The sequence below is a fragment of the Nycticebus coucang genome, chromosome 20 (assembly GCF_027406575.1).
Source record: "Nycticebus coucang isolate mNycCou1 chromosome 20, mNycCou1.pri, whole genome shotgun sequence".
Classification (NCBI taxonomy): Eukaryota; Metazoa; Chordata; class Mammalia; order Primates; family Lorisidae; genus Nycticebus; species Nycticebus coucang.
Window position 1 is genome coordinate 13,783,669 of NC_069799.1, and position 22,784 is coordinate 13,806,452.

General features: G+C 38.3%; 1 protein-coding gene and 1 pseudogene across 1 annotated transcript; one reads left to right on the forward strand and one right to left on the reverse strand.

Annotated features, from left to right (window-relative positions):
- Window positions 1-4,976: 4,976 nt before the first annotated feature.
- On the reverse strand, window positions 4,977-20,785 carry LOC128572459 (tyrosine-protein phosphatase non-receptor type 2-like; annotated as a pseudogene).
- Window positions 20,786-20,880: 95 nt separating this feature from the next.
- LOC128572460 (olfactory receptor 2G2-like) lies at window positions 20,881-21,846 on the forward strand. The gene is given in 1 exon segment (XM_053572522.1): window positions 20,881-21,846. A coding segment is annotated over 1 exon segment (966 nt).
- Window positions 21,847-22,784: the final 938 nt, after the last annotated feature.

Consider the following 22,784-nt stretch of genomic DNA (forward strand, 5'->3'; position numbering starts at 1 on the left):
ATCAGTCACCAAGTCCCATGGATGTTCCTTCCTAACACTGAGAAACTATTACAAACTATGTTTAAAATGATTATGAACAGGGTGGCGCCTGTGGCTCAAGGAGTAGGGCGCCGGTCCCATATGCCGGAGGTGGCGGGTTCAAACCCAGCCCGGGCCAAAAACCACAAATAAAAAAAAAAAAAATGATTATGAACAGAGAGTAAGACAGAATGAAAAGTGGAAAGAAAAACACAGTGCTCTACAAAAAATATCCATAAAACTTCTCTACATATTCATTGAAATTATAAAATCTATGAATGGATTACACAGTGCTCAGATGCCACTGAAGAGATAGTACATGAACTGGAAGTGTGATGGTTAGTTTTCTGTGTCAACTGGATTGGGCTGATGGCAGGTAAAACATTCTTTCTAGGTTTGTCTGTGAGGGTGTTTCTGAAAGAGACATTGGAATGTAAGGCTCCACCCTCACCAATATGGGCAGGCATATTGAGAAGCCCAACAGAACAAAAAGGCAGAAGAAGAGAGAATTGGTTTTCTGTTTGAAAGCATTACATCTTCTGTCCTCAGACATCAGTACTCCAGGTTCTTAGGCCTTGGCATTCAGACCAACTTCCTTGGTTCTCCAGTTTACAGATGTCTTGGCCACTGTAATCACGTGAGCCAATTCCAGTTATATTGTTTCCGATTCTCTAGAGAATCCTAACATAGGAAGCCAGTTCTGAATTTAGCAGAGAAAGGTGAAAGGAGAGAAGATAATTGAACTGGTGGTTAAGAGAGAAAGATGACTGGATGATAGGTTAATGAGTCTCTAGTTCATAGATCTTAACTAAACCCGTATTATGTTTGAATAAGCCTCAATTTATTCATGCTCCTGGGATAGACACTTGGGCGGTTTCCAATGTTTCCTAATTGAAAACAGTGTTGCAGTGACTACATGTGTAGGTATTTCCTTATAGACATGTACAGATGTTTCAGTAAAGTCTACTCCTGGGAATGAGATTGTTGGGTTTTTTAAATGTGTTTCTTCATCTTTATTTGTGATTGCCAAACCATTTTCAAAGGAGACCAAGCAATGTAAGAGAGTTTCTGTTACTCCTCTTCTGCATTTTCACTAATCAGACATTTATTACCTTAATTTGTATTTCCCTGGTTCTTAGTGAGGCTAAGTACCTTTTTATGTAGTTATTAGAAGTTTACATTTCCTGTTCTGTAAATTACCCTTCAGTATTCTTTGCACATATTACTATTGATTAGTTTTTTGTATTGATTTGAATGTGATTTTTATATTTGCTGGACCAACTCCATAATTGATGTTTAGTGTTCAATTAAAAATATAATTTGGTGGCACCTATGGGTCAAGGAGTAGGGTGCCAGCCCCATATGCCGGAAGTGGTGCGGATCAAACCCAGCCCCTGCCAAAAACTGAAAAATAAATAAATAAATAAATAAAATATATATATACATATATATACACACACATATATATATAAAATTTAGCAGGTCATGGTTTACATATTACTTTAGTTATGGTAACTTTTGTTGTATAGAAGATTTTAATTTCATGAATTTACCACTGTCTTTATGATTTTCCCTTTTGTTTTGTGTCTGAGAAATACTTTCTTACCCTGAAATACTGTAATAAAGGTATTACCAAAATTCACAGTTCTACTTGGGAATGCTAAAGAAAATGCATAGATAGACAGAGATCTAGATATATAGAGAGAAAAATCACATTTTTAAATTTACAAAACTTGAAGTTTTTGTGTTTGTAAACAAAACTGAGCTGTGTAATCCCACCAATCACCCTCCCTCTGCCCATCCTCCCCCCTCCCTCCCCTCCCTCTTCCCCTTCCCCATATTCTTGGGTTATGGCTGGGTTGTAGCTTTCATATGAAAGCCAAAAATTATTTTCATAGTGGGGCTGAGTACATTGGTTACTTTTTCTTCCATTCTTGAGATACTTTGCTGGGAAGAATATGTTCCAGCTCCATCCATGTAGACATGAAGGAGGTGAAGTCTCCATCTTTCTTTAAGGCTGCATAGTATTCCATGGTGTACATATACCACAATTTATTAATCCATTCATGGATGGCTGGACTATCTGTAAAGGGTTATGATGAGCCAGAGATTAAGTATTCTCTGTCTGTGGAAGACCACATGGCTTCTCAGGGAAGAAATTAGACTAGACTTAACTACCCAAGTTCTTTTAAGGGGTCAGAGAGACTGCAGATTCGATTCATTTATGTATGCCAACAATGGGAACATATAGCTCTCCAGAAACACATTTCAAAAGTGAGAAGTAACAAAATCAGAGACTACCCATACTGAGACTTGTGACAGCTGAAAGTCCCTGCAGCCACTGCTCCAGGACAGCTGGAAAGGCTAGTATCAGAAGTTTATTCAAAGTCCATATCCTTCAAGAATGTGGGGGGACAAATCCCATGAGGCCACAATGGGAAAGCTATTGTGTATGATGGAAGGAGTCTTTACTTTCAAATCAGGCCCATTAAATTTTGGATCTTGGTCTGAACCTTACAACCTGTATGACCTTGGACAAGTCATGTAACCTGTCTGAGGTCAAATTTTACTATCAATAAATAGGAAATAATAAAAAAAAAATTGAGCTGTGAAATAAATTAATTTGATCTCTATATTCTTCTGTGTTTTTGCTGGCTGATTGATTAATTTAGCCTTTCACTTAAATCATTTATTTGTTTGTTGTTATGTACATTATGGCATGCACTGGAGTCAAGAATAGAAATGGGTAGACCAGTTAGGAAGCATTGCTCTGGTCCATTCAAAAAATGCTTTAAGATGACAATAATAGGATAAAGAGAAATAGGCAGATCCAGAATATACCGAGGACGTTGAAGTAACAGATGGAGATATTTGAGTAGGGTTTGCCAGCAGCGACAGTGGTTCTGCAGTTCTTGGAGTCACTCATTTATTTCTTTAGGCATTGTGGTCACCTCCCCCACCTGGGTCAAATGGGTCAAATTAACAGCATTACTTAGGCTGCTCTGGTAATGGCTGTAGTGTAGATGAGGATGGAAACTTTCATTTCCCTCCTACTTCCAAATCTTGTGATATGCATGACATAGAATTACTGAGCAATATTGATGTGAAGAAGCTGAGAATGCAAGAGCAGAGACTCCCTGGAACATTCAAAGAGATATTTGACGTAGAATTACTGAGCAATATTGAGGTGAAGAAGCTGGGAATGCAAGAGCAGAGACTCCATGGAACATACAAAGAGATATTTGTTTATTTGTGTATAACATGGAGAAGGAATGTACAAGAATATGCAAAAAAATATTTTTTATTTCTTCTGCACATACACTATGTTATATTCTCCAACCTCCTTCGGAGTTACAAGGTTGGACAACTAAGTTCACAAATTCATCCCATGAAAAGTGCTATATATCTCATTGCTGAATATCACTATGGTCACTCTCAAAGTCACTATTGAGACTTTGCAATATACTTGCAATATCACTATTGCAGTGATATTCAGCAGTGAGGGAGGTAACACAACTCTGATGGCCATTCCAGAAAAAGAGTTCCAAAATTGCTTTGAAGGTAGACTAGGCACTGGTGTCTGTGCATAGCTTCCCAAGGGGAGTACTTCAAAAGTGACCACAGTATTGGTGACATTCAGCAATGAGGTATGTAGTACTTTTTCTCAGATGAATTTGTGAACTTAATTGCCCTATCTGGGATCCACAATTGAACTCTAGGACATTCTGGTTCTTGTTAACTATTCTCAATATTAGAAAATGGAACATACTCCATCCTACAACCTGCCTTCCCTCTCGACTGCTGAATGTAACCTATGCACTATCCAGTGAATTTTACCTTTTCATTATCTCTTTACTCCTTTTAATTTTAACCTTCTGCCTCCTGTCATGTAGACTGGTGAAATAGCCTCCCTACTGCATGAGGGACACTTAGTAAATGGCTTACCTCTTCCATATACCCTCTGTCCTTTGATACATTACTGGGTTCATATAATTTTTTAATGCATCATGGAATTTATGTTTGTCTTATCTCTTTTAAGAAATAAATTCATTTATTCAACAATTATTGGAAGTATTGAGGGCACAGATGTCAAAAAAAATGGTACCTATACTTTTGAAGAGTTTATAGGCTAATGGTCCTACTTGATGTTTTTTGTGTGTGTGTGTGTGTCTATTTAATAAAAACATTTGATCCTGCCAAAATTATAAAAAATATAATAGGAATGGCTATACAATACAAAGTAGTCTCTCTTATTTCTCATGCATCTGTCTGCATTTCATACATGTATTAATAATCACTCAGCAATACACCAAATTGTTTTTTTTATTATTTATTTATTTATTTTTATTAAATCATAGCTGTGTACATTGATATAATCATGGGGCATCATTCACTAGCTTCACAGACCGTTTACCAAGTTTCGCATATACCCTTGTAAGATGCACCGCTGGCAATACACCAAATTGGTTTGGTGCCTATAGCTCAAGTGGCTAAGGCGCCAGCCACATACACCAGAACTGGTGGATTCGAATCCAGCCCAGGCCTGCCAAACAACAACAATTAGAAACAAAAAATAGCCAGGCATCATGGCAGGCACCTGCAGTCCCAGCTACTTGGGAGGCTGAGGCAAGAGAATCACTTAAGCCCAGGAGTTGGAGGTTGCTGTGAACTGTGGACGCCATGGCACTCTACCCAGGGCAACAGCTTGAGTCTGCTCTGTCTCAAAAAAAAAAAAAAAAAAAAAAAGCAATACATCAAATTAAAGGTTCTTCAAAGTCTTCTGCTGGTGGGTATTCTTCATTCCCTGGACATAAAGTGTACTTTGTAACAGACAACTGTGAGGGAGGGAATCCACGGGGTTAGCAAGCCACATAAGTGCAGGAGTGGGCTTCAGGTCGTACTTTGCACATCAATGATTCAAAATTGACATCTGCAGAATATTTTCAGGTCATGACTATTTAGGTGTTGGTTAATGTTGGCCTTTTTCTTTTTTGTTCAGTCTCATGTAGCCTGTTTCATCTGCTGCACCTTCTGAGCTGACTCGAATATGTTTCTGTAGAACACTCTCACTGTTCTCTTCCATAGCATCCTGCATGTTAGAGGAAAGTTTTGTAAATTGGTCGCCTGTCAGTTTTCCTTCTTCTAGACTTATTCTGTAACCAATGTGTTTTCCAGTCATTATTTTGTTGGGTGACTGATCAAAAGCAGGAGGTAAAGTCTTCCTTAGATAGCTCTTTCCATCATTTCTTTATATTAGAATCTCCCCTTATATACCTTGCTCCTTCTATGATAGCCATGTGTAAGAATATAAGTTGATCTGGTGTCCGAATAAGTCCTACTTGATATTTTCTCATACTCAGTAACTGTTGCTGTAAACGGTCTGGCCGGAGTCACAGAAATAAGACCAGCAGTCAGAATTCTGGAGAAGCAGAGGGCTGTAGCTCACTCAGGCATGCAGCCCTTAATTTTATTTTTTGCAAGCTTATATACTCTTAACAACACTAAGTTCTGCAGGTGCACATTCTAATAATAAAACTAATTGGCAGCAAATGGTTTATAGAATACAAAGAAACCATACAAAGCAACCACAAAAACTTACTCAGCCATTTGTCTGTGAAAACAGGTGCAACCTGTAACTGACATGCACATTAACTTATCCTGTTTTCCACTTCCAAGGTCCATTCCAGGACATTCCACAGACAGCCAGACTCTGCCTTCAGGGCCTGCCTCCTACATGATTAGCTTTCTAATCACTTTGGAGGGTTTTAAAGGAACATCCCTTCATATGGACTCTGGGAAAGCTTCTTCAAACCTCACATTGAGGTGTTAATATCTCCTTCATTTTTCATCAGGACAAGGCAGGTATCTACCAAAAAGAAGGTTCCTAAGTGCCCAATACCCGCACTACAGTGGATCACCGCAGGCCAGTAGTCTGGCTCAAGGAGCCAGATTCTTTCACTTCAGACAAGAAATTGAGAAATGAAGCTGGTGATTTAGGGACTCCAAAATCAGGCCATGTCGTATAATGAAACGAGCTAATGTTCTAGTTTTACCACTACCGATGTTTTCTAATTGTAGTAGGTGTACCGTTTAAGATGACTTCATATCATTGGACAAAAACTTCACACACTGAATCCTGTTTCTTTGAACAGTGACTCTCGGCAGTCTGTTGGCCAGTACTGTGCAAATTTACCGAGTCTTTCTGCACAAGGTGGTTTAGCACGACTGGCAGCTTGCATCTTTTGTTGCCAAAACCATGAGGTAGAAGTGGCAGCATGCGTGAGGAAATAGACCCTGTGTCAAGACGTAACTCCTTTGTACCTCTTCTATGTCAACTCAGGGACATTAATATAATCATTTGCAGTATTTTGCAGTTTAATGTAACTGTGATCATATGGGCTTCAGTTTCTGTTTTCTGGAAACTTGGCCATTATATGAGGGTAGTTTGGAACTTATTTCAAATTTCCTTTGGGAATGAGGGCTCAGATGCCCAAGGCCTGCCTGCTCCTACCGGTCCCCACACGAGCTCAGACCATGGCCCTGCCTCCTAGTGCCTTGGCAGGTTCCCCATGGCACCCCACCCTGGGCCACGCAGTGCAGGGGTGGGGGGCAATCCAGTTTGATTTCTGATAGATTTTTTGTATATGATGGTATTATTATCAAACAATAGAAGTCAATGTCATGGAAAAGACTCATTTCAGCAAATTATTTGCTAAATCAAATCTATACCAATCCAGCTACAATTAATTTCTACATGTTTTTATTTTATTTGGATTTTTTGGTATTACATTCATATGGTTACAAAGCAACTTTATATAATAGAAGTAGTTACTCTTCACATTAAAAAAGGAGGAATTCATATTATTTTCTAAATTACAAATATGTCAATATTTGTAAGGGAAGAATCCATGGGTGAGTTTTGAAGGGGTGCTTACATTGGCGATGGCAATCAGATAGTCTTCAAGCGGTACAATCCATTTTAGGAAACAGAAAGAATATTTCCTTTAAATTTATCAGAGTCAGAGGCGGTATACACACAATATAGTTGGATATGGTTGGAAACCGAATGTTCTCTCTTATGCACTCTCTTCTAGTATTTTTGTAGTTTCATTCTTAAGTTTAAATCTTTAATCCAGTGAGAGTCTATCTTAGTTAATGGTGAAAGGTGCGGGTTCAGTTTCAGTCTTCTACAGGTCACCAGCCAATTCACCCAGCACCATTTGTTAAATAGGGAATCTTTTCCCCACTGAATGTTTTTAATTGGCTTGTCAAAGATCAAATAGCGGTAAGTAGCTGAATTCATCTTTTGGTTCTCTATTCCTTTCCATACATCTACTTCTCTGTTTTTGTGCCAGTACCATGCTGTTTTTATCACTATCGACTTGTAGTATAGTCTGAGGTCTGGTAGCGTGATTCCTCCTGCCTTGTTTTTATTTCTGAGTAATGTCTTGGCTATTGAAGTTTTTTTCTGATTCCATATAAAACAAAGTATTATTTTTATTATTTTTTCAAGATCTTTAAAGTATGACAGTAGAGCTTTAATAGTTATTGCATTAAAATTGCATATTGCTTTGGGTAGTAAGGATCTTTTAACAATGTTGATTCTTCACAGCCATGAGCATGGTATGTTTTTCCATTTGTTAAGATTTTCAGCTATTTCTTTTCTTAGAGTTTTATAATTCTCTTTATAGAGATCTTTCACGTCCTTTGTTAGATAAACTCCCAAATATTTCATCTTCTTTGGCACTACTGTGAATGGAATAGAGTCCTTAACTGTTTTTTCAGCTTCACTATTGTTGGTACATATAAAGGCTACCGATTTATGAATGTTGATTTTGTAACCTGAGACGCTGCTGTATTTCTTGATCGATTCTAAGAGTTTTGTAGTAGAATCCCTGGTGTTTTCCAGATATACAATCATATCATCTGCGAAGAGCAAAAGTTTGATCTCTTCTGACCCTATATGGATAACCTTAGTAGCCTTTTCTTCCCTAATTGCGGTGGCTAAAACTTCCATTACAATGTTAAAGAGCAGTGGAGACAATGGGCAGCCTGTCTGGTTCCTGATCTGAGTGGAAATGAATTCAATTTAACTCCATTCAATATGATATTGGCTGTGGGTTTGCTGTAGATGGCCTCTATCAGTTTAAGAAATGTCCCTTCTATACCAATTTTCTTAAGTGTTCTGATCATGAATGGATGCTGGATATTATCAAAAGCTTTTTCTGCATCGATTGAGAGAATCATATGGTCTTTGTTTTTTAATTTGTTTATGTGCTGAATTATACTTATAGATTTACAGATATTGAACCAGCCTTGAGACCCTTGGATGAAACCAACTTGATCATGATGTATAATTTGTTTGATGTGTTGCTGTATTCTGTTTGTTAGGATCTTGTTGAATATTTTTGCATCTCTATTCTTTAGTGATATTAGTCTATAATTTTCTTTTCTTGTTGGGTCTTTTCCTGGTTTGGGGATCAGGGTGATGTTTGCTTCATAGAAAGTGTTAGGTAGTCTTTGCTTTTCTACATTTTGGAACAGGTTGAGTAATATAGGTACTAATTCCTCTTTAAAGGTTTGGTAGAATTCTGACGTGAAGGTATCTGGTCCCGGGCTTTTCTTTTTAGGGAGGTTTTGTATGGTTAATGCTATTTCAGAACTTGATATGGGCCTGTTCACATTTCCACTTGATTCTGGCTAAGTCTTGGAAGGTGACGTGCTTCCAAGTATCAGTCAATTTCCTTCAGATTTTCATATTTTTGAGAATAAAGTTTCTTGTAATATTCATTAAGGATTTTTTTAATTTCTGAGGAGTCTGTTGTTATTTCATCTTTGTCATTTCTGATTGGTGAGATTAGAGATTTTACTCTTTTTTTCCTGGTTAGGTTAGCCAAAGGTTTATCTATTTTATTGACCTTTTCAAAAAACCAACTCTTTGATTTTTTGATCTGTTGCATAATCCTTTGTTTTCAAGTTCATTTAATTCTGCTCCAATTTTGGATATTTCTTTTCTTCTACTGGGTTTGGGATTGGAAAGTTCTTCCTTTTCCAGTTGCTTGAGATGTCCCATTAAGTTGTTAACTTCCTCTCTTTCCGTTCTCTTGAGGAATGCTTGCAGTGCCATAAATTTCCCTCTTAGGACTGCCTTTGCAGTATCCCAGAGGTTCTGGTAATTCATGTCTTCATTGTTGTTTTGTTCCAAATATTTGACAATTTCCTTCTTAATCTAATCTCTGACTCAGCTATCATTCAGCATAAGGTTATTTAAGTTCCAAGTTTTTGTCTGAGTATGCAGATTCCTGTTGTTACTGAGCTCAACTTTTATTCCATGGTGGTCTGAGAAGATGCAAGGAATAATTTCTATTCCTTTAAATTTACTGAGGTTAGACTTGTGACCTAAGATGGGATCAATTTTGGAATATGTTCTGTGGGCGGATGAGAAGTATGTGTATTCAGTTTTGTTGGGATGAAATGTTCTGTAGATGTCTGCTAAATCCAAATGTTGGATGGTTAGGTTTAAATCTAAAATTTTTTTGCTCAGCTTCTTATTGGAGGATCGATCCAACTCTGCCAAAGGAGTGTTGAAATCTCCATCTATTATGGAGCTGGAGGAAATCAGGTTGCTCATGTCTGTTAGAGTTTCTCTTATAAATTGAGGTGCATTCTGGTTGGGTGCATAGATATTAATAATTGAAATCTCATCATATTGAGTATTACCCTTAGCTAATATGAAGTGACCATTCTTATCCTTCCTTACTTTTGTTGGTTTAAAGCCTATTGTATCTGCAAATAAAATTGCAACACCTGCTTTTTTCTGATTACCATCTGCCTGAAATATGGATGACCATCTTTTCACTGTGAATCTATATTTGTCTTTTAATGTAAGAAGTGATTCTTGTATGTAGCAAATATCTGGCCTGAGTTTTTGTATCCAGTCACCTAACCTGTGCCTCTTTCGAGGACAGTTTAAGCGGTTCACATTAATGGAGAATATTGATAAGTCTGGTAAAATTTTGGGTATTGAGTTTCTCGAAAGTCCAGTGGACATTTTTAATCCTTTTGCCAGTGTGGAAGTTGGAGTTTGATCAAAAGTTTCTGAGTGAGTTTACTTTTGTGGTAGAGGATTGGGTTGGTCATTATGGAGGATAGGTGTAAGAATATCCTGAAGAGCTGATTTGGTTATGGCAAATTTCTTCAACATATGAATGTCATTTAAGTATTTAATTTCTCTATCATAATTGAAACTCAGTTTAGCTGGATACAGGATCCGGGGTTGAAAGTTATTTTGCTTTAGGGGATTAAAATTCAATGACCACCCTCTTCTGGCTTAAAAAGTTGTAGCAGAAGGATCTGCAGTCATTCTAATATTCTTCCCTTTGTAGGTAATGGATTTCTTACGTCTGGCTGCTTTGAGAATTTTCTCCTTCATATTAACTTTAGTAATGTTAATTATGATATGCCTGGGCAATGTCTTATTGGGATTGAGTTGTGCTGGGGTTCTGAAACTGTCTGCTGTCTGAATTTCAGAATCTCTTGGCATGTCTGGAAAATTCTCTTTCATAATTTCATGGAGAAGTGCCTCTGTGCCCAGCGAGGACACTTCATCACTTTTAGGGATTCCAGTGAGGCGGATATTAGCCTTCTTCAAATTATCCCAGAGCTCTCTGAGAGAATGATTGTTTTTGCTCTCCATCTCTCCTCCTCTTTGCGAGTTTGGGAGCGTTCAAAGGCTTTGTCTTCAATGTCAGAAATCCTTTCTTCTGCTTGCTCCACTCTGTTACTGAGGGATTCTACTGCATTTTTCAGATCTTTGAGGGCTGCAAAGTCTTGCTTCAGTGCATCAAAATCTTTGGTAGTTTTGTCTTTAAATTTGTTAAATTCTTGAGACAACTTTTGAATTTCTCCTCGAATTTCTAATTCTGACTTTTGAATTGCTGCTCGAATTTCTAATTCCAAATTTTCCTCCATTTTATTAATCTTGTTTGCAATCCAAATTCTGAATTTGATTTCTAACATCTCCGCCAGCTGTTTATGAATGGGATCTTCAGTTACATCTGCCATATCTTTCCTTGGTGGGGAGGGGGTTGATTTATTCTGGTTATTCATGTTACCAGAGTTTTTCCACTGATTCCACCCCACGATTGTTTTATACCATTTGATTTTTCCCCTGGAACTTTGTCGAGGACCTGTACAGTGCTATGGCCTGAGAACTTTTGGCCCAGTTTGGTGTGGTGGGACTAAGTGGTTCTGTCTTGTTTTCAGTTGGTTTCTGTTACACCCTAGTGAAACAGTTACTCTGTGTTGAAGTCTCAGCTGTGGGGAAATACCAGCAATTAAGTCACCCCTCCCCCCACAGGCAAAAATTGGAAAAGGAAAATCAAACTTTCCTACAACCACACACCCAGGGCACCACCTGAATTGTCCTCGGGCGATTGGCTCAGTTTAAAAGGTCCAAATCAATTATTTCAGTCAGCACCTGTCTCAGGTGGGAGGGTTTAAAAGGTCTCTGGCAACTGGATCACAGGGGTCTGTTTACTACTCTGATATGACTTGCTCCAGTGCTGCATGGAGTCAGGAGGACCCACCCAGCAAATAGATCAGTCTGGGAAGGTTGATGCCTACTTCCCCACCTTGCACCTCTGTCACACCCAGTCACTGATAGTCCCGCAGGCCTTTGACCCAGTTACCTCTAGTGAACAGATACTCCAGGCGTTTTCACCTGCCTGAATCACAAAGAAATCTTTTTCTGCTCAGCCGGGCTGGTGTGCTCTGCCTCTATCTAGCAGGGGGAGGTGAGGCCTGACAACCTCAGGTGCTTGATGGAGGCTGGGGGGTGTTCACTCAGTTCCAGCCCCGCCCCTGATTGATGTTACTGAGAACAGAACAACTTTGCGGGAATTTGTTTCTGTCTCTGATAAATTCTCCTGCAGAAGAGAAGCTGTTTTGAGTTCCCAGAGCCTGTGCCTCAGGCCCTGTATTTAGTCTTCAGGTTTATATTTGGTTACCTGTCAGTTCTAGCCTCCTATCTTCCTTTGTCTATAGGCTGACAATCCCCTGAGGACCAGGTATGTCTTAGGCGCAATAAAGTGGTCCTCTGGGTCAACCCTGCCCTGGGAACTTCCCGGGTCTGTGAGTGCATTTCTAATCCCTGCGCTCCACCCAGGCCGGTACTGCCTCAGGCAAACCCTTTACTCATGGTGTCTGCGTTTTCATCCCAGATCTGTTTGTGGTGGTTGCCACTTGAGTAGATGCCTGGCCTCCTCCTCCAGGGAGACAGGGGGTGTGGCTTCAGAATATCCGGGGGTAAGCCCTATTATTGCTAAAAGATGGCTGCTGCTCTGTGCCTTGGGGCACTGCTGCTCCAGTGTGGTTCCCTCTCATCCTACCGTCCTCTCCTCACTCCTGTGCCCCAGAATCAGCACTGACCAGCTGCATTTAGGCACTGTCCACACCCCTTGAGAAATCACCCAAGAATCTGGACTCCTGAAGAACAGGCCTCCAGACCTCAGAGTGAGAGTGGAAGGGAGTGCTGGGAGCTCAGAGTTGCAGGTAGAGAATATATACAGTTTTATGCCTGGCAGGAGAATGCCATGGCACCCTAATAGGGGAGGTAGGTCCAGTTTTTAGAGGGTCTCTCGCGTGGAGTGTAGTGGGAGGACCTTTGAATTCTGCTCATTTTTTTGTGGGGCACTCAGAGCCATTCTCATGAGGGAGGGGACTCCTGTTTGCTTGGTGATGGATTTTGTACCTTTTATTTGTATCATTGTGGTCACAGCTTGCCTCAGTGGGGTTGATGTGTGTTCTTCAGCCTTCTCTCTTGGTGCAACTCTAATCCACCAGGTTACTTGCTAAATTTCTGTCCTTTAACTCTCCTTCTGGATGGGAAACTCTGTAGAAAACTGGCTTCAGTCAGCCATCTTGTCTCTGCCCCACCCCCACCCCTGACACTCTTTTTCTTAGGAGTGGGAGTACTGGGAATAGCTTACTATCTTTTGACACATTCCAAGCAATCCACAACTCTTAGATTAGAAGTCATTTAGTTTTTTCCATTATTTGAAATGGACATTTTCATGTTATACCACAGAGTACATGGACCTGAAATGATATCTTTTTGTACTTTTGCGGAGATCCCCAGAGAAGTGGCTTCTCTTCTACTCATCATGAGACCTCTTAATCATAACTGAGAATCAAACTTCACCTATGCACAAAATCCCCACAAGATGCTTTTGATATCTACTCATATTCTTCCAGGTAGGGGAGAAAGATTAGTTATCATCATCCTGTGCATACTAACAGCCAGTTTATGCAGTAGCCAGTGACAGGGCTCTGCACTGCTTCACTTTCTTGGGACCTCACATTTGTTTCCTAGTTTATGTTTTCTTGAACAGTTCCTGTGGCTCTGGAACCTGACCTTGGGAAAGCTTGTTTTCCTTTCGGGACACAGGCAGCTGAAGATACTGTGGACAAGGAAGTAATCTCAAGTCCAGAAAGTATATTCCTGGCCAGAAGTAGGTAGGTAGACAGGGATGATCAGGTCTAGTTGTGACGGTCAGGTTGTACATTTCATTGTATTAAACTATGACATTAAAGCAACTAAGTGGACCTGTGTAGTCTGTGTAATTCAAATTAGTCCTTTCCTATTGCAGTTGCAGAATCTTTATTCTCATAAAATTGTTCCGATTTCAATTTCTCTTTCTTTCCTTCCTCTCTCCCTCCCTCCTGTCTTTCCTCCCTCCCTTCCTTCCTTTTCTTTTAATGCCCAATATAACATCTACTCAAAGCCAGAAAAAATTGGGTTTAAATTAATTAGCACTGAAAAAAATTCTAAGTAGATTCATTCTCCCCAAAAGTCCAAGTGCAAAAAGTCATATTTAATTAGAGAGCAAATTTTTACACCACACACTGGCACTTATCTACTATAACTCAAGTTTTAGTTGCCAAATACCTACTCCAAAAATTAAGGAGTATACATAATATTGTGCATATATGTAAAAATAAATTAATTAGCACTGAGATTTCTACATTCTTCAGAACAATAACAATAAAATCTTCCAATTCAGAGCTTTCTTCATGAGATACATGTTTGTAAAACATCTCATCAGATTCTAGAAACAATCTCGTTAAGTTAAAAAGGAATTAAGTCAAGATATATACTATCTGCTCAGCCAATTTATTCTATGTTTGACAATAAATAAATTCCCAGAAATTTACTTCCAGAAGATACTTTCTGTCTCTGTATTAAATTTAAGCATCAGCCTCCCAGTCTGCTCTGTGCTTTAATTATCCTTAACAACAGTTATAATTCTTGTCATCTAACTTTCACATCAATCTTCCTCCTTGTCATGCTGCATCCTATAATCTCCACATCCTAATGAAAGGACATCTGGGATCAATTTAAATATAGCTTTGATATAACCTTTTTTAATTTCTAATACACAAAATAAATTAACTAATAATATTTACTGTCTTTAGCCTAGATTTCTATTCTGTTTGGATGAAAATGTTGTATTGTTTAATTTTTTTAAATAACCTTTCACATTTGTATTCTGGTTTTGGATTTGAGAAATTGAAAGTAGAAGACTCTCCCAAAGAAGAAGGATAAATGAATGGCTCACAGTAATTTTGTATCCTTAAAAAGTATTTTATTCTGTACAAAAACAAAGTATATAAATAAAACATGTGTATTCCCTAACATTCTGAAATTTTAAAAATACAAAAAATAAAATTCTGAGGAATTGAAGCAAATGCAATGAAATAATGAGAAAATGCTTACAACATGTATGAATTACTATAGTGTGTTATAGGACTATATAATAGTATACCAAATTATATATAAAACAATTCAAATTTTAAAATATATGTATCTATGTGAATATCGAAAGTCAGAGAAAATAGAAAACAAAGTTTATGAGCAAAAGCATTTTATGAAGAATAATAATTTATGGGTTCAGAGCTATGGCAGCACTTTGGACTGCACCCTATAATAACATTCACTATGGATCTAGATTGAAAAAGAATCAAAGTATAATAAGAGAGTTAATCATTTGTTGATTCATGTGGCATTCCTGATGGTGGATGACTGAGAGAAATGAATGGGAGAGCTGACACTAGAGCCCAAATCTCATGAATACACAATCTCAGCAGGTTGATGAGGGAGACATGGGCACTGGTGGGTGTAAGGAAGTAAGGGTGACCTCCTGTGCAAGCAAAGTGAGGGGTATTATCAGTGGGTATGTTATAATCAGGCAGGATACCGTGTGATACAAAAATAGATAGATGCTTTGGAGATAGACCCAACATGAGATTTATTATGAATATCTCGTCTTCTAAGGATGACATAGTAATCAGTGGTGTTATGAGGACACAGAAAACAGCATCTTCATGGGACAAGATTTTAGGGAACCTTATCTTGTGGAATGCCCCAGAGCCATTATGGATTAGTTCTAGACAGAGTCCGAATGTACACATGTTAGGAAGTCTTTTCAGCTGCCGAATCCAAAAGTCTACTTCACATGGCAGCTTAGGCCAATGTCATGGTGTGGATAGGTTGACAGAAGAACAGGTTGTACAAAAAGAAGAAAAACAAACATGGGGCACAGACAGCTCTTGGGAAAGGCTGGAAAGGAAAATGTTTAAATCTTGGAAGGGACTCCTTAAGTATTCGTGGAAAGGGCGATTGTCAGCAGGATTAATTTTCTCTCAGTTAGACAACCTGATCCTTTACAAGATATATTCAGATATATAGGGAAATTAATCTTTGACTGCAAATGTTTTTTCTACTTGAATTCAGAAGAAACCTGCATATCCAAATAAGAATCTTCACAATTTTAATATCTTGTTAAACAAGATAAAATAATTATGAAGCAATAATTATTAAGTTAAATAATTTTTTAAAACTACCAGAAAATAAAGGAAATAGTTAAGTTAAATAATTTTTTTAAACTACCAGAAAATAAAGCTCAGAAAAAGCAAAAAAAAACTTTAAAAATTAAGAAAGTGTGTAAAAACTAGGCCCACTTTGATGTTTCTTAGATATCTATCATTTTAAAATATAGTCATCATGCTTGCTCTTTTCCCAAATGTACTGATACATATATTTCACTAAAATTTTTCTACTTTAACTAAAAAGTTAGTGCTTTTATTTTGCAATTATAGATATTTCAATTTTGTAACCAAACTATAAATTGTTTACAATATACATATTAATTTGCTGTCTTGTATGGCAATCTCTATATGAAGTAAATTCTATTAAAATGTTTCTGAGGCTGGGGACGGAGGCTCCCGCCTGTATCCTAGCAGTCTGGAAGATGGAGGCAGGTGGATTGCTTGAGCTCAGGAGTTTGACACCAGCCTGAGGAAGACCGAGATCCTGTCTCTACTAAAAATAGAAAAACTATCTGGGCATGGTGGTGGGCACCTATAGTCCCAGCACCTCAGGAGTCTGAGGTATGAGGATTGTTTAAGCTGAGGAGGATGACAAAATGAGACTCTGTTTCAAAAAAAAAAAAAAAAAGAATGTTTTTGAAACTTGCCATAATTTACCATAGACATTTATTATTTTTTATTATTATGTTTAATGTGCTAATAGTCCTCTTTTTCCCCCAAGGCTTTATTTAGGAATTTTTCATCATTATTTATGACTGCTTTTGTTAATTTTTTAAGATGTTTTTGCTTTTGCTAAGTTTTATTTTCTGGTGTCTTATTAAGCTTATTTAACTTATTTCCTTATTTTATCTTGCTTCATAAAACTATTAAAACTGTGAATATTCTTTTGATATTCAGGTTTCTTTTTAATGACATATTCTAATAATCTCTGTTGAAATTCTGGCATCTCTTGTTATCAAACTTTTTATTATTCATTCCAGTTTTACAGCAATGGATTAGAAAATACAAGGAGCAAAATTTCTACTCTAGTCATAATCAGAATGTTTGTGAAGGCTTCATACCAGGTCAAGGACATAAACTTTTTATCACTATCATTTTTGGGTTTTATATATTTATGTTGCATTAATTTGGTGCATAAAATTTATCAGTGACATGTCTTTTTTTTTTTTTTGTATCGACGGAGTCTCACTTTATTGCCCTCGGTAGAGTGCCGTGGCATCTCAGCTCACAGCAACCTCCAACTCCCGGGCTTAGGTGATTCTCTTGCCTCAGCCTCCCGAGTAGCTGAGACCACAGGCACCCGCCACAACGCCAAGCCATTTTTTTTGTTGAGGTTTGGCCAGGGCCGGGTTTGAACCTGCCACCCTCAGTATATGGGGCCAGCGCCCTACCCACTGAGCCACAGGCACTGCCCTATCGGTGATATGTCTTTAATGTACCTATAATCATATGTCTTTAATGTATCTATAGTCATAAATAAGCCCTAAAAATTACCATGTTAGTTTGGATACAGTTTCATGGAGATATAAAGTGAGTTACTCATGTTGAGAAAATTACTGTGAGAACTATAGGATGTACTGTAGTTTTGCTGCTTAACGTTTTCATGTCTCCTTTCCTAGGAACTTCATTTTCTTTCCTTTCTTTTTTTTGTTTTTTTTCGAGACAGAGTCTCACTTTGTCACCTTATGTAGAGTTACGTGGTGTCACAGCTAACAGCAACTTCAAACTCTTGGGCTTAAGTGATTCTCTTGCCTCAGCCTCCCCAAGTAGCTGGGATTACAGGCCTCGACACAACGCCCAGCTATTTTTTTTTTTTTTTTCAGAGACAAGGTCTTGCTCTGACTTATGAGCTCAGGCAATCCACATTCCTCAGCCTCCCAGAATGCTAGGATTTCAGATGTGAGCCACTGTGCACAGCTGGAACTTCATTTTCCTTATTTATTTCCATTGCATTTACTCAAGCATATCTTAGTTATGTTCTGTCTTTCATTTCCTTTATATAATTTATTAGCATTATATATGTTTCTGTATTTTTTAAATGTAGCTCAGCCAACCCCACCTTGTAATTCTATCCTTGTTTCAACCAACTAGTTTTACCAATTGCAGGTTATAGTACATCTCTTGACATAGTGGAGGATCACTTGCTCTTTTCTTGGAGCAATTCTTCTTGCTAGTGACTACTTCTTGCTATTCTACACGTAGCTTCTGTTTCTTAAGACTTTCTTCTTTTGTGGGTGTGCACGTGTGTGGGGGGGGTCTCATGTTTTTATAGAATGATTTTTAGTGTTTAAAATATAGACCCATTGTGATGTTTCTTGGATATTCATTGTTTTTGAATATGGACAGTCACCAGGCTGGCTCGTTTCCCAAACATACCGGGAGAACTTGAGTTGGCCTTTTTGTCTTTCTTTCTATTTTCACCTAGGTGCTCTTTTACTTGAATTTTTAGAGTGTCTCCTGGAGGATTAAATATTAATACTTTTTCATTTATGTGCAGTCCTTCAGTCACTTGGTGGGAAAGTGCTAGTGGACATCTGGAAGGTTTACTAATATATATCCTATATAATTTTTCAATCTCTTTCCCCCCAATCAATGAAATCTCTACTTAGAGTCACACCCAGCTCTACTTGGCCTGCAGCTCTGTCACTCAGTTATGAATGTCTTAATTTTCCCAGCAATGAGCAGTCTTTATGTTGGCCAACAACTCCAGGAGGATGTTTTATTTACCACAGCCCAGTGGTGTGGAGAGAAAGAACACATGGCTCTGTGGCCACGCGAGTGTGTTAAGTTTTAACGTATCAGGCATACACTATGTGGACTGTGTGATATAAGCTTATTGGCATTCCAAAATTTTAGAGCTGTTCATACTGACTTCTGTTCATATTGATTGTTTTCTATTTTCTCTTATTTTTGTTAAAGTTATTAGGTTAAAAGAGAATTTATAGAAATGTTGCATTCGTTCTAGCAACATTTACATCTTAAAAAAACTGTTTCTCAGAACTTACTTTTCATGCTTAGCAATGTATGATGTTCTTTATGAGTAATGAGGATGATTTTCTTGCTTAGAAAAATTACTGTCGTTAAGTGGGCCTCATGGTGGTGTTAACTATAAGGGAAATGAATTACTTCCCTTAAACCTGCTGTGCACTTTTGGAAGGCCCCTGGACTCTGTTGTTCTCTCTGAGTTCATTCAAAGGTGTTTACCATGAAGTTGTGAAGGGTTCAGAATGAAAAGGATGGCGATCTGAGGCAGCAGTTCTTACTAGAGATATAAAAAAGGCAGTGACTTAGGAGCTCATGAATGCAACGTCAGGGGGACATTTTGCAGAGCACTGAGGACAAAGAGAGGACTAATAAGAGTTAATGCTGCATAACATTTACTTGAAGAAAATGAGGAGGACACATTTGCTTTAGTGATAGACAGACATTTGCTTAGTTACAGACAGCATATGTGAAGCTTCCCACTGAGAAAGAGTGGGAGAAAAAGGACAAGATATTAATGAGGATATTATAGGGTATTTCCATTTTGCCATTGTTGTGTTCATGAAAATCAAGATGAGAGTAGTGTGACTATGAGGCCTAGTTGCCACATTTGAAGTCTCTCCTACTCACATTAATGCTATTAATAATATTAAGAAGGAAAATTGGCAAGGCTTCTATTCATTTATTATTTGAATTAGCCCTATTCATTTATTCATTTGATAATGATGTCAACTATCTACTAGTGGACTAAATCCATATAACTGTCTCTCGGGAAAACAAGAGGTATAAACTGACAGGTGACTTCTGAATGGTTACTTGGTGCTGAGCACTTGAAGGGCTGGGGCAGCAAACTCATGTCATACATAGCCCCTGGCTTCCTGAATCTCACAAACTATTGAATAGACACCTTAGTCAAATACAAACAAGACAAAACAAAACAAACTAAAAAACAAAACTAGTCTCTTAGCAAGTTTTCTATATAATTAAGAATAAAAGTTATAGGAGTGTACAATAGTAAGGAACTACTTTTTACTAACAGAAGATGCCTTGGTAACTGTGGGTATAATGGAAGAACTGGCCTTTGTATCGTGAAGAATTAATTAGCATCTTCCTAAGGAGTACTACTTCATACTTCAGATATAATGTTTATTTGGGAATAAAATCAGATATAATTTTTTTGGAAATAAAACATCTCCTTAATTATATGCTTTTAGCAATGGGATTGCAAATGATTCAGAAAGAAAATATCTAAAATCATAAAGAAACCTTATTTATTAAAAGCTAATTTTGGGGACAGGAGCATTCTGGGTCCATGTAAAAAGAAGCAACCAAAAAATAAATAAAGCAAACAAACAAGAACTGAAGGAAAGAAGAGGAATGACAAAGTGTAGAATGAACAGAGGTGAATTCAGAAGAAATAGATTTAAGTGTTGCTTTTATGACTTATTAAGCATATACCTTCGGCAAGGTCACATAAGCTCTCAGGAGTTGGTTTTTAATTAATGCCGATCATAGCCAGTATATTTAACCTTATAACTAATTTCTATACTTTGGGAATGATGAAAATTACTTTTCTCTCTTAATTGAAAATTGTTGAAATAAAACCCCAGATTTCTATCTCTAGTTAGAATTATCTGAGTTTCCCCCTTTCTGTAAATAGAAAGATATTATTATAAATGTACAAAATTGGTTCAACAGAAAGGATAGTATAACTTATTTCCTACAAAGGATGATGGTGTGTCTTAATATGTCTGTTCTTCTCTGCTTTAGAGAGCATCAGAGGACAGCTGAGACATTAAGGGGATGTATATTGCATTGACTCTGAATGCACCCATTAAGAAAATAAAGAGATCACTAGATGTTAATGCATACCTTCTAAGCACTCACCATACAACATTTTGGGGGTTGGGAATAACATTGTCACTCATTTGACCTCATGTGATGTGTTGTCTTTCTGAGCTACGTCTCTGCCTTTGGGAACATACTTTGCATATGAGGATGGTGATGAGTACCAACGAGAGCAACTTAGCAGACTTCATTCTGTTGGGGTTTTCTGATCATCCTCAGTTACAGAAGGTTCTATTTGTGGTTATATTGATCCTGTATGTAGTAGCTCTTTTGGGGAACACCACCATCATTCTGGTATCTCGTCTGGAACCCAAGCTTCACACACCAATGTATTTCTTTCTTTCTCATCTCTCCCTTCTGGACCTTTGCTCCACCAGCAGTGTTATTCCCCAGCTCCTGGTAAACTTGTGGGTTCCCATGAAAACTATCAGCTATGGTGGCTGTGTGGTTTAGCTCTATGTCTCTCATGCCCTGGGATCCACTGAGTGTGTCCTCCTGGCTGTGATGTCCTTCTGGCTGGCCTGTGATCACTATGTGGCTGTCTGCTGTCCCCTCCATTACACTGTCTTAATGCATCCCCGTCTCTGCATGGCCCTGACATCTATGTCATGGCTCAATGGTGTGGCCACCACCCTGGTACAGTCCACTCTCACCCTGCAACTGCCCTTCTGTGGTCATTGCCAAGTGGACCATTTCATCTGTGAGGTCCCTGCACTCATCAAATTGGCTTGTGTGGATACCACTTTCAGTGAGGCTAAACTGTTTGTGGCTGGTATCCTCTTCCTTATAGTGACTGTCTCATTCATCCTGGTCTCCTACGGCTACATTACCCAAGCAGTGTTGAGGATCAAGTCAGCGACTGGGAGACAGAAGGCATTTGCGACCTGCTCCTCCCACTTGATGGTCATCATCATCTTTTATGGAACCATAATCTTCATGTATCTGCAGCCAGCCAAGAGTAGATCCAAGGACCAGGGGAAGTTTGTTTCCCTCTTTTACACCGTCGTGACTCCCATGCTTAATCCTCTTATTTATACTCTGAGGAATAAAGAGGTTAAAGGGGCACTAAAGAAAATGCTAGGGAAAATTCTGGATACAAATTATACATGATTATAAAAATTTTTTAAAGTGACTCTGAGATAAACATTTTTTTGTGGCAAAACAATAACATGGAATAAGAGGCTTTGGGGATCATTTTTCCCATTTTGTTTTGGTTAAATAAAGATACAGTATTTTGTGTTATGTAAAATACCATGGAATATATGTCTATAAAGTTTCAACTTTCCCATTGTCTAGTAACAGTACAAAGTGAGTCTTTTAGTCAATCTATGCTTTAGTATCTTTGCTACTGGATATATTATTTATGTAGCACACAAGAAACTTCTTTTAAATACTTTACCAGATTAAGACTAGCATGGAGGCTCGGCACCTGTGGCTCAAGCCACTAAAGTGCCAGCCACATACACCTGAGCTGGTGGGTTCGAATCCAGCTTGGGCCTGCCAAATAACAATGATGGCTGCAACCAAAATAAAAAAAAAAAAAAAGACTAGCATGGAAATTAAGACCAAAAGTTAAAATGTTAACTTCTTTTTTCTTCAGTTGCAAATAACACATTCATCTCCAAGCCTTCCTGTCGGATGGACATGTGGACTATTTGTTTCTAGGAATGTAGCTGAGCTTGATGGTGCATGTTGGGCAAAGTGTCAGGCAACAGGAAACCTATATGCCAGCCATTTAAAATGTAAAAGATAGGCTGGGCGTGGTGGCTCACACCTGTAATCCTAGTACTCTGAGAGACCAAGGTGGGTGGATTGCCCTGAGCTCAGAGGTTTGAGACCAGCCTGAGCCAGAGTGAGACCCTGTCTCTATTAAAAAAATAAAAAAAAAGAAGCCAGGTGTTACGGCAGGTGCCTGTAATCCCAGCTACTTGGGAGGCTCAAGGAAGAGAATCGCTTAAGCCCAAGAGTTTGAGGTTGCTGTGAACTATGATGCCACAGCACCCTACAGAGGGCCACAAAGTGAGACTCTGTCTCAATAAAAAAAAAAA